Genomic DNA, 13,336 nt, shown 5'->3' on the forward strand with positions numbered 1-13,336 from the left:
CTTTAATCACRTATTTCATTTTAAACACAATATAATTTTTGCGTTTAGAAATTCTGAGCTTCAAATGTAAAACAGTTGCTCTACTGCCTCAAGATTCTGATTTTGCTTCCCCAAGACAAAAGATAGAAAGAAATGCACATAAAATACAAATCCACCAAAGCTTGTAGCTGAACCCACCTCTGAGTTCTGCAGTGGTTGAGTTTTCAAATGACAGAAGTTTGTCTGTGTGAATCTGTGTCTGACAAGACCTCAGATCACCCCAGAGAATCTTAACTCTCACATATTTTCATCTTCTGTAGCTTAACTGTATGCATATTTAATTTGCATTTAAATGAATTTCCTAATTTTAGTAGAATATACAAACTGACAGGTTTTAATCTGAAATTTTTGCTTTGTTTATTTAAAGCTGCAATGTCTTYCAAAAGAGATAAGGGACTCATGGATCTCACTGTTATCAATGAATGGTGACATCCAGAAACTTGTAATTTGTTAATGGCAAAAACACCGTGATGGCCAACTAGGGAAATTTTAGTATTGAATTAAATATTCCCTGGTACAACTGCTTTTAATTAAGGGATTCCACAACTCWGAATGGGTCATGTTTGTGAATGGCTGCTAAWTACAGGTAAGAACTTGCTATCCTGYTTCACAAATTACTCTAGGAGTGGCTACATTTGACACACAGATTTCTTTTCAAGCAGGCACTAAGCTTTGAATCAAACATTATTTTGCCCAAAAAAAAGAATTCATTTAAAAAAAAAATCCAAAATATTATTATACACCTGCAGATAATCTCACAGATTGGTGAGCTTTCACAATGAACTACATATTAAAAAGCAATACAATTAGTAAAGAACTTCATAAATGGTCTGTTAAATTAGATCTACATATCTTATCAATACAGCATGATGTGATTCCCATTTTTTTTTATATCAGACCCTCTCAGTTTTGGGCACCCAAAATGACACCTGAAATGTCCCAATTGTTGCAACAGGCTGAKCAAGTTAAAAGAACTAGACCTTGTTTTCTTTCCTGTACTCTAAAGGCTTTCCCTTGATACTCCCCATAATATATTTACCTATATTTTTAACATTCCTGGAGAGTGGGGAAGGCTTCAAAATCAGAAGTACATTTATCCCATTATTCCCTTCCACCCTACAGGAAGAAGGGAATGATCTGGGGTTTGAGCCACTCTGAACAGCTCAGAGGAACAAAGCCAGTCCTGTGTGCCCACATATATTTTAAATACAGAGCTTAAAAGCAGACCTAAGTGGGCATTGAGCAACTGGGATTTCCTCAAAAAATAACAACTCATAAAAACTTWCCCCATTTCTACAAAATTTAGATTAGGAAAGGTTTCCCCAGGTTCTGGAAGATGAACAACCCACTGCAAACACCCCATTTAAAAATAAAACCATGGGGGTTTTATTTGATGGGTTTTTTCCACTGCCATTCATAAGTTTGTGTCCTTATATGAATAAATTAAAAGTCTCCCTAAATGTTATAATTTCTGATTTAATACCAACAGACTTTCTGCTGTGGTAATAAAACACCAACAGTCCAGAAAAACCACTTTAAAATCCCAATCTGTGATTGCCCTCTGCCATGGAGATCTTTATCTCTGGGAAGCTTAACCAATCAATCATCTGGCTTTTATTTTACTGAAGAAACGTGGCTGTAACCACAGTGAGCTCTGGAGACCTTCATTTCTCTAAATGAAAGGGGACAAAGGCTGGAGCAATTTCTGCTTTCTCCTGTTAATTAACTGCAGCCCATAAACGAGTGAGGCCCTTGTCAAGACTCAAGACTATTCAATTCTTGGTGCTTTGCTGCAGTGGAGAGGAGAGAAGGAAGATAAATGATCTCTTTAAATTATATTAGATCTTTCCTCCCTCAGTGCTGGCCACAGCATGTTATTGAAACATTTACCACAGCACAACCAGTTGCTCCTGGCTCCTGCTCAAATGTAGGAACTCTATTCCAGGCAATCATTCCCTCGATGAAAGGCTGGTTTGGAATTTTGGTGTTCTGTGCCCTGCTCAKTGTGGAACGAGGGAACCTGGGCTCAGCAACCTGGCACAGCTCCATGACTTCACATCTCCTGATCTTGCTGCTGCCTGGAATAGCTGGGGCTGTTGGGGTGAAAGTTCTAAGGTCAGACTTCCCAAGGAAAAAAAAATAAGAAAATATAGAAAAATCTACAAGAAGCAATTACCAAAGTTGGAACCTCACTAGCTTTAACAAAAATGAAGTTCCTCCTTTAAATCCAACAAAACTTCTGGTGCTCTGCTCTTGCATGAAGACACTTTCTAAAAACCAACTAATCAATCAACCAAAAAAAAAAAAAAAAAAAAAAAAAAAGCGAAACCCCTTTAGAGGTCTGTCTGATGGACAAATACATGAGAGATTATTCTGTGACTGTTTGATAAGATTTTAATTGCTGCTATCAAATTCCTGTCTGAATGCTTGGTGTGCAAATACCAAAGGGTTGGCACTCAACCAGAATGGAAAGGTCAAGCTTCCTTTTTTTCTGCAGGAGTTCTGGAATTTTATCCTTTATCTCTGCCTGCCTTCCCTCTCTCTGCTGGCCAGGCAGACAGGAGCAGCTTCATCTCTGTTTGGCCAACTTCTCACTAAAACTTCTGAAAGGAAGTATCCTCTGAAGTATGTGACATGCTTATAAACTGACTTCTATACATTTAAATATTCTTTTAATGCTGTAATTAAAAAAATAAGCTAATTACAGTTCTGAWTAAATAAAAATATAAAACCAAAATTAAATTTCTAACTATCTTCCTGAACAACTGGAATTTTTCTGTGAGTGAAGCAGTCCTTCCTTATTCATTTCAGTACCTCTCCAGTAGATATTTTCCATTTAAAAGCAAGATGTGTCAGGATTTTAGCATTCAGAAATCYGTTTCTTCTAAGAAATTTGTTACCACATTGATTTTGTTGTTTCAAYACTATCCTTTAACTTGTCTGGGTCCCTCGTGCTTCCATGCTTACCTGTCAGTGAATTTAGAGATAACAAATCTATATCTAAGTAAGACAAATACAATCAATCTAAACCTAAATAAGTTAGAGATAAATCTAAATAGGATAGAGATAATAAATCTAAATAAGATATCATAAATCGAAATAAGTCTTTCACCTTTCCTGTAAAGTTCAATCCCTTAGCCTGGCACCATAAATTAGATTCCCTGTTTCCTTGCTCCTTCCTGTACATCTTTCCTGGATGTGTTACACACAGTCTTCCTGATGGAATGATCTGTTATCTGATAAGCTATAGCATCATTTAAAGTTTATATTTTATAAGCAGTAGAAAATATATCAGTGAGACTAAGAAAACCTGATAGAGAAGCCTCAAATAAAATTAAAATCTCCTCACAATGGATAAAAAATGCCTATGAATTCCTGTTCTAACAGCGAATTAGCAAAGAGACAGAGAGGGAGCAACTCCTGGGAGTATCTAGTGTACACAAAGTAATCATGTCCCGGGTTTTGAGCTCAGAAACGGAGCAGAGCCTGGGGAGGGGCAGAGGAGCTGAGTCTCAAGCGACTCGGGCTAAGTTGGCATCTCTGAGGGTCGGGTGCAGTAAGAATTCACACTCACGCCCAGCCGCAGCAGCAGAGGTGCTGGTAGGAGAGGAAAGAGCATTGGATAACGATACGTGACTAGGGCTAGAAATATTGGTTACATCCTGGGTCTGGCTTGTGACGGAGGACTGTCTCCTGAGAGCCCCCTGAAAGGAAGTGCCACTCTTGAAAGTATTGACTACTTCGATCTGTAACGGAGGAAAGAACGAGACAAGTTGCTTAAAGTATGGATACAGTTGCATAACTGACAGGAATAATCATGAAAAAAACAACAAATCAACCGTGCACACGCTTTTACTTCAGTCGGAATCAATGTTTTTAAGTGTCCCCWTTTAAATGTTTTTAGAAAGGATTCAAATTTTCTGTCTGGATAAAATGAGGCAGCTCCGTAGGAGGCGGTAGAGCTGCATCACTTTAAACAAGTAGAAGATTTGAAATAAAGTCTTTTAAAATTTAAACCATTTTATTTAGAGGTAAAAAAAAATGAACTGGAATTCTTGATATAACTAATCTCCACTCTTTTTCTTTTTCCTACTGAGATTAATATTACATTGTTATTTCTCTTCAGGGGGAGAAAAATTCAGTCACTCAATTAGAATTTGGCAGAGGGGGATGGGGATGACAGTCAACCAAAACAGGAAAACTTGAATATTCAAAATATGACTCCATTTTGCTACAAACTCAGGGTTGTCAGTACACTAGTTTGATAAAATAACTCTTCCAATATTTGAGCTGACTTTTTTCTGTAATGTAAGTTTATATAAATTTAGCATAGTGGTAAAGAATGTTAGGGATTTATAACTAGAGGTTTAAAAATAGTATTGTTTTATCTTTATACAGAGCATTTAAAATCACCCAGAAAACAATGTGGAACTGCATTGACTATTGCAGCAAATAACATTATAATTTTCTATTTATTTTCACACAGGAATGCCTGCTGCATTCCCTGTTTGACAGATCCTCCTGAGCACCTCCCTGAGAGTTTTTATTCCTCACCACAGAGGATGAGTATTGCAAGGCATCCTTTGGCACGTAGAACCTCATGAAAAGCAGGCTCTGGGTACAGAGGGAAAGCCAGGGATTGGCACGAGTAAATCCCACGAATGCCTACACCCCAAAATGTCCTYTCTGTTGTATCAGTACAACCACAACAACAAAGAGCAGGAATATCCAGGGAGGAATTCACCAACTACTTGTTTGAAGTAACCCACTGTTACCAGATCGTGCAACCCAGATCGCTGAAGATACGCAGCCTAGAAAGTGGTAAATTGGTGGTATTTTTATCAATTTAAACAGCACAAATCTTGGTGCAAACCTTCTTAAATTTTYCAAGTGGGAAGCACTAGAATGAATTTAGCATTTTCTGCTGTGGTCAATCTTAGGAATAAACCAATTTGTAGGGCTGYATCTTTAATAATATGGATGTTTTCTCTCCTCTAATCTTCTCTTTGGCCATCATTGTTTCTTTTCCTGCATGTTTTTATGGGAATAACCAACCACAGCCAGCTGGAATAGGGATCCTAGGTTACTGCTGTGCAATTGTCACAGTGAATTTCCCTCCACAAAGCCCAACCAGCTGGTTTGTTCTGGCTGAGCCCTGTTTCCATTTCAGAGCACACACTCGGGCTTGGACAGTGTTCAGCAGTCACCACAGCCTTGTGGAGCTTTGGTTTTGGCAGCAGACTTACATGTCCAATGCAAATCCCACAGGAAACCAAAGGACACATGAGGTGAGTTAGCACATGGAAGAGGGGCACAAGGGGATCATTAGCTAAAGTTCATGGAAACCACATGGCTCAAACCACTGCTCATGTGKATAATTAAATACTCACCTGGAATGCTCTACAAAACCAGAATTAAATACAGATCTTGGGGTTTCGGGGTCTGAGCCAGCTGACAGAGCACTCTTCAAAAGAGACCATTCAAAAAAGGCTTTGAATACTCTCACTGAGGGCATGAAATGGATAAAAGGGCATTTCTGGATGTGCAAATGCCTTCCTAATAAACTGAGAGCCCTTGGTGTAAGAGTGAAAAGATAAGGGAAGATCTGTATTTAAAGGTTTCTTCAGAGAATAAGAATTACAGGCATGTAATTTGCTTTTCCCCTGAAGAAAGGAACTCCAGCTCTTCATGGATATAATTCATGGTGGGAGGATGACAACCTCCTCAGAATCCTAAAAGCTGAACACACAGGGCTGTGCTCTGCCTGAAGCCAAGAAAGAARAGAAGAACTTGGCCCAAAAGTTTATCTTCTCAAAGCAGAAAATAACAAAGAAGAAAAGAGTTCATGGAAATAAATGGTGCATTTTGCATTAAGATGTAACATTTTAATGACAAAGGAATGCATTTATTTAGAACWAATCAAGCTGCTAAAAAGGAAAAARGAAAGGAAAATTCATAAGCTTAAAAAATTTCCAACACAAATAAGGATGAAATTGTGTTTTGATTAGAGGCCTTTAGGTAAAGAATAAATACTGTCCTACATTTGAAGCTTATCCATAAGGTGGATATTTTCCACACCTGTCTCATTTTTCTCTATGTTCTATACTTCGAAACATCCACTTTTTTTAGGTTTGTACAGGTAATAAAAATATCAGTGATTAGCAGTCAAAAAATATATAGTAGCAGAATAGTCCTCACAGAACAGATATTTTTTTCCTGATTTTTAACAAAAAACAGATTTTCAGAAGCATTTCTGTTGTTATTGATGTTAATGGGAACCAGGTCTTATCCTCCTAGGCTCCAACCAGGTTATCAATTATAAATAAAAACAAAACCATAAAAGCCACCTTTTTGTATGAAATAAAACCATTTTCATTCCACTTACACCAGGCTACCACGATAGTTTCTCTATTAAAAGCTGCATGGAACCCACAAAATAGGTGTTGGCTTTTTATCCAACTTCAGAACCCCTTGCCAGGAGTGGCTTTCACTCTGGAAGGCTTGGACTGGTTCAAGAGAAAAGTTTTCATGTTTTCTACGTGAAAAATAAAGGGTGAAAAATGCAGTYGAGCACCTTTGGGTGGTTTGTAGCATCTGAAGAGGAAGAACCTTTAAGTAGCAGCTACTCTGTCACCTGTATTTATTTCAGCTTTTTTTCCATTTATTCTCAGAACATTTCAGGCAACTGTTTCCCACATGATGCAGGTAAAGAAAACTGAATTTCAGGATGAATGAAGCAGAAGAGGAAAGAATTAGACTGGGGGTATAAATTCTGACAAACATGAAAAGTTTTTGAATCTCCACACTTCAGAATGTTTCCATTCTCAAATGTGAGACAGTCAGAGAAACTTTCAATTTACAAATAAAAGAGGTAAGATGTATATTTTTTTCTGTTTTTTACTGATATTATGCAGCTTTGCCTGAACGTGAACTCGATGAACTTCCCAAAAGCTGTTAGACCTGCCAAGAGGGTGTGATCAGTCCTGTCTTCCTTCATGATAAAGAACTGATGAGGACTGCAACAAAGACTGGGAAAAACCTGCTGAAAACTAGCACAGGTTGCAAAGTCCTGYCTTTATGCAATTTCTTGGCCACTTTTAGATCCTCCCCAAACTTGCATAACTAAGATGAGTCRTTTGTGAAGCTTCACACCTCAGTGGTGACCTGAGAGAGCATTCCAGTAAGGAACATTTCATTCAGAGGAGAGCACACATCCAGCCAAAGATTCCCTATTGTGTATTTATTAGACAACAAAATATCAAAATGAACAAAAGGAGAAAAAGCCCCATCAGAAATCGACAGCCATTCTCTGGTTTAGCTATGGGCATTTTTCATGCACCTTTCTTTCAAGTGAATTTATGCATGTCTTCACAGAAACAGAAAAATGAGTGGAAATCCCTTCTCTGGTGTCTTGGGTTGAACCTTTGTTTGAGAGGGGATGTAGGGTAAAAAATGCCTTTAGCAGGGCAAAGTTTGGTCAGTGTGGATGGTTTTGAACTGGAGCACTGCGAGGGAGATSTGTTGGTTATCTGAAAACAAAGCCCAGCCTAGTGCAGGCTCTTTGTCTCASAAGTGAAGGCTTCTGCTGGGAGCTCTGGCCTTCTCTCCCATGGTGACTGAAGAGAAAATGAGGGAAAATAGGCCAATTTACAGTAAAAAGTGGGAAACTGGTTTTGTTTGGATTGAATGATCAGTCTGATGGTGAGCCCAGAATTTATTCCAGTCTGCCATCCTCAGAGCAATAGAAAATGAGGACACACTCCACCTTCTTCTTCTGCCTCTCCAGGAGTGCATCAGGCAGAAAAGAATTCCTGCAAATCCTCCCAAGGATGCTACAGACACCCCAATCTTCTTCCAGCAGCTCTCTTTTAGCTGGCTCCTGAGAAATGTGGCACAAGGGAATAGTGCAGAGCTCAGGGGCCCTCCAGCAGGGAGCACATCTGCCCTGAGTTCATCTCTCTCCACTGCACACCTGGGCATTACTTTTGAATCTGCTGGCCCATTTTCTCTTTTTTTTCTTTTTTTTTTTTTCATTATAATTCCACAGATGTGAAACGGATGCAAAAAAAATCAAAGTCACCAAGTCAACAAAATGAGAAGAAAAATCACAGAGGCCTCTTGGTAGAGAGAAGGGAGACATCCTACCAGAGAGGCTTCTACAGCTAAGAGCAGAAARGAGACTAAGATGGATGTTAGCAAAGAGATATAATCAATGTTCATTTGGGTTTATGGGGTATAAAAGAATCATTTCTCTGTGAATTAAGTGGACAAAGAGATGCAGAACTAAAAGCTACCTCTCAGACTAGAGAAAGAACTTAAAGAATGTAATTCGCTTTTTTTGTGCTTGTAGTTGTTTGCACTCACCCCAACCAGAAAGACATCCTGACAGAAATGCCAACAGGCACCACTGCTCCTACAGCCACCAGGGAGAAAAGAATGCACATTTAGAGATCATCRTTCCCTAAAGATCACCGTTACCTGGGCACCTGTTTGTCACAATTGAAATTTGAATTTTCTCTAGTGATGAGTGCTCCTGACTCAATGGAGCCAACACACACAAGCTCAAAGCTGAAGATCCGTATTTAATCACYTAGCACAGAACCCTGGGAGTTCCCCAAATCCTTCATCTCTCTACCAGCAGTTTCCACCCTCTTTATTTTATGCTCTGAAGATGCAGCCAAGAGACCTCACTGCCCTAATTTGACTTCTTTCTGTCATATTTTTCTAAATGCATGGCTGCATCTTCCCCCCCCAAAATAAAAGTATCAATTTGTAGATGCGAAAAAGTAAAATGCACTGTTTGTGCTGAATGAAAACAAAAATACCCAAATCTTCTGAGATAAAAATGTTCTTGAGAAGATTCTTTCAAGAAAAAAAGATCTTTTTTTAATGATTCACCTCTTTTTCTTGTCAGGCTCATGTAAAACATGCACATCTGCTWGGGTGATATCTGTTCTCTGCTGCAAGCTGCCACGAACACTTGATCTTAGAAAGATCAAGCAGAGCACACCTGAGTGCAGTGAAACACTTCAGTGCAATGCAAAAGGCAAAATATCTCACGTGATGTTCATCAGCACTCCAGGACAAATTTACAGCTCCTTCATCTGCACTATATTTAGCACCATGATTCAGTGCAAAGAGCTGCTGTATTAAAAAATGCCGTGGATTTCTGTGCTTAGCAAGTTGGGGATAGATGTTTCCAAGGAATCATTCCTAGCAGCCAATGCTTACACCTCAGTATTTAATGGCTGCTTAGGCCCTTCCTGCTCAAACCAAATCCAGAACCGCATTTTTCATTACCTAATAGGAAAGAAAATCAATCCCTTTTAATTGTGATCTATGTGTGGCAGTGCCAGAACTGAACAGATTTATTTTTTTAATCAAATTGGACGTCATACTTCAGACTCAACAATTTCAATTATTCCGTTAGTGCAGCAATGGCAGCAACAATATATTTTTTGAGCAAATCAAACAATACGTTTTAGAAAGATTCATAACATTCTGTGAGCTGACGTTGGCCAAGCAGCACAATTTTATGAGCTGTCATCACTCAAGGAGAAAAAGAACATCCAGTCACAGTATTCTCAAATCACAGATTCCTCTTTTTGCATCTTATCATGTTAAAATCGTTTCAGTTTATCTCTTCTGCTGCACACAGCCCCTTTGCTCAGTTCACCCAGTTTGATTTTCATGTTTTTCCATTGAGAACAGTCAATTACCAGTGCCATCCTCCACACACACAAATACTCCGTGGCTTTCCTGTTAACGTTAGCTTGCCTTGATCTCATATTAAACATTTTTTTKGGTTTTTTAGACCTTGTGGGCATTCATTTTTATCATACCTGGGTTTGGATTCTGTTGAGCCCTCGGAACCACAGGATTTGTCCACGTCGGAGCTCTCTCTCTGCATGATCTATTTCTTCAACATCTTCATTGAGCTCTTCCTCAGGGACCTCCTCCTTCTCAGTGAGCCTCCCTGCCTCCTTTAAAAACTTTAGCCTACTTGTTGGGATGGTTGCAATGACCTAAAATTATAAAAAAGTACTGAAAACATAAGCCTCATTCAAGAACAACAGCATAACAATCTGCTAATGACAGAAGAACGATAATATTTTAAGTAAGGCTATAATCTTTCAGAAAAGCTGAGCTAAGCCTGTTCCTTACAGCACTTTGYACTCCATTTTAAAAACATTTTAAAACTCCATTTTAGTCCCACAATATTTAGTTTACTGTGTAAACAATTAGCATRACTTGCACCACTATATCACAGYGTGGRGCAASTTCAGGACWGGGAAAATTGCYCTMCTTTCTCAAAAAAATCAAACAAGATGGAAGTATTTTAATGTAATTAGGGAAAGAAAACAAAATGGCTATCTCTAATGGAATTAGAGTTTGGGTGTTTTGAATAACTTATGGTAATGGAAGCTGAAACTTTGTTGCATCTCATGCTGATAAATCTTCTCACACTGCCTTGGTTCATGGATTCAGCTTCCCTTTGTTTCAGCAAGCTGGAATGCTTTTCCTGGTGTTTACCAAAATTGAGTTTTCTGAAAGGTGTGGATCTGGCTGCTGGATTCCTTACAGAGCTCTCTCTCATCTGTGTCMCTATTACCTATAAATTCTGATTAACTTTTCCCTTCTCCTCATCCTGTTTGCCACCGAAGTGGCCCTTGGAAGCAATTAATACAGAATAATCTAAAAGAATTGTAGATATTGTAGCTAGACAATTATTTTAAATCCATTGCAGTGTTACCCTCTTGGGCAGCGATTTTCTCTCSGTTCTGATTCCTTAAATAATGGTAATTTAAACAAGGCATTACCTGGAACACACTGAATGCTCAAAGCAAATATCCTACAAAGCCAACTATTAGCCCCATTTAGCAATAAACTGCTGCAATTTGCTTTTTTGTCTTCTTTTCAGTACTGAAGCACCACAGCTCTGAAACCCAGATGTATGAAAAATGAAGAGAGAACCAAGAAAGCTGCAGGAAAATTGGTGAGGAGAGCTTTGGGAAACTGGAATGGATGCAGTGAAGACACATGGATATTCCAAACATTTTCAGGGTGACAGCAAACCTTTGAGTTTGCTGAGGGTCTCCTCAATCTTCACAACCCACAAAGCCATTTTTATGGTAATGTTTTTAAAGACAGATTAAAAGAAAATAAAACCCAACCAAACCAAATCCAGTTTCTACACTACCATAAAACCTTTTTTAGAAGGAGTTGAAAAGCAAGATGAAAACCTGGCAAATTAAGGGTGTGACAAAGCAAAGACAGAACAAAGGGAAATCCTCATCCATTGAATACTTACTGCAAGTCCTTCAGCCTCCCAGCTTTCAAAGCTACAGAGAGAAGCTGCTGGAGACTGTGGGATCTGATGGAAGTGATGGTCATAGAGGAATTTTAAGCCAAAACACATAAAAATAACTGTACTGTGTGGTGACTGTGTGTGGTAGAAGGTTCYCCTCCTGCAGCACCTCAGCCAGGCTGATAAGACTCTGCTCTGATTCGTTCCTTCAGGTGTTTATGTGTCTGGTTTTCTGTTCATTTATTTTCTGTTCGTTAATTTTCTGTATCTGCCAACACCCACCTAGTTCAGGGCACAGACTCAATAGACTGGATGCAGATTAATCAACCAAATATTATTCCCAGAAAAATGATCAGAGTTTTAAAAASCAATCAATAATTCTGGGAATGTGACACGACCTGCTTTAGAAAGCCTCAGTTTTGAGAAGCTGAAAGAAAACAGGGAGCTGTTAGAAAGCTGTCCCTCAAAGCATCTCAAATTGACTTCCTAGAAACTACTCCTTCAATTTCTTTTACAAGTGCTTGCTTTGACATTGAAACTTGGAAATCTTGAAGGCTTTTAGTGGTTCACAAGAACAACGGGTTCAGGAGGTGGATGACAAAAAAAAAGGATAACAAATTTGTTTTGTGCTGAACTAGAATGAGTCATCACAGGAGAGAAAAGGCTGAGAAGGAAGAGAGGCACCACTWCTAAAGGAAAACAATTCTCTCTCACTGAAGAGCTCCATGAAGAAAGGCCTTGCCACAGACTGTAAATCATGTAAATGTGGACATCATAATTAATTATATTTAGTTKGTGTTTTTCTTTTCTGGTCACTAAATACTGACCACAAGACAAAGATTTTTTTTCCCCTTTGTAACTGCTTTATTTTCAGTGATAAAATTGAGTAGGTGTTCCAATAYCAGCTTTAAATTAATGCCTAAGGTCTCACAATAAACCTCAGGCAACTGAAGTGGAGAAAAAAAGCTGATATTAGTATTAGATCTCAGTGGTTATGTAATAGCCACGGATAACAAAATTTAGAAGCCAAAAAATTGATCAAAGGCTGCAGGAAATTCTTCACAGCTGAATGAAACTGTTTGGATTCTGCTTCCTCTCCCTGACTCCAAGAGTTGGTATTTTCCAAATAGYTGGGACAAAAAATAAAAAATTCTTCCTTTCTGAGATTATTAAATTTAGGTCTTCCTCCTGCAAGGCATTAAGTCAAATCCCAACCTTAGGCAATAATTACAGTAGAACCCTCTAATAATACAGTTTTCAGCAAGATAGGCATTAAAAGCTGTTCTGATTCTGAGCTCATTTCTAAGGAAAAATGAGGCCAAACTGTCCAAAAAAGTTGKKTTKTTTTTTTTTTTTTTYCCAGAAGAGAACAAATAATCAGATTTGAAAGCAAGCATCTATCAATTGCAATTCCAGCAGAACCACATCAGTATTCAATTGCAGGTGGCAATTTCTTGACTCTTCATAGAGACAAACTGTTGATCTACAAATATCTTTACATCTGAGAGAAAAAGCTCTAACTTCACATTTTTCTTTACTGTACCAGAAGGCAGCAACTTAAATACCCCATTAATGTGTTCAAAGATAAAAAAAAAGATTATTAACTTTGAAATAATTGAAATTAACTTTGTGTTTGCACATAAAAGAATAATGTAGAATGTAAACAATCTACAAACACAATCAGAAATTTAAAAGGACACACTAATTTAACTATGCTGTTCTATAACTACTAAAGGAAAAAAAGAATTTTCTGCACCTCTTCCACCCTTACACATGGAATTAGGTGGAGGGAGGATCACTGCAGGAATATTTTAAATGCACTGGAATTTCACCTATGATAGTAACCAGGATGACAGTTTCAGCAAGGGAATGAGTTGGCWGATATGGAACTGAAACTTCATTTCAGCTCCAAAATTCTGCCACATCCTGCAGGGGGAATTCTATTCCAGAGAAGGTCAGAGTGCATTTGCCTTTGCTGCTTTCTTTTGG

General features: G+C 38.4%; 1 protein-coding gene across 3 annotated transcripts in view; it reads right to left on the reverse strand.

Moving 5' to 3' along the window:
• ATP2B2 (ATPase plasma membrane Ca2+ transporting 2) overlaps positions 1 to 13,336 on the reverse strand; it is a 157,364-nt gene that overhangs the window by 8,044 nt on the left and 135,984 nt on the right. For 2 of the 3 annotated variants that reach the window (XM_057383188.1, XM_057383186.1), the window contains one exon: positions 9,882 to 10,064. In XM_057383188.1, coding sequence (XP_057239171.1) covers positions 9,882 to 10,064 — 183 coding nt within the window. Of the gene's footprint in view, positions 1 to 3,698; positions 3,786 to 9,881; positions 10,065 to 13,336 lie in introns of all 3 variants that reach the window. The other variant, XM_057383187.1, reaches the window with a different exon arrangement.

Source organism: Malurus melanocephalus, unplaced genomic scaffold, assembly GCF_030028575.1.
Source record: "Malurus melanocephalus ecotype Western Australia unplaced genomic scaffold, MMel_1.1 scaffold_614, whole genome shotgun sequence".
Taxonomy (NCBI): Eukaryota; Metazoa; Chordata; class Aves; order Passeriformes; family Maluridae; genus Malurus; species Malurus melanocephalus.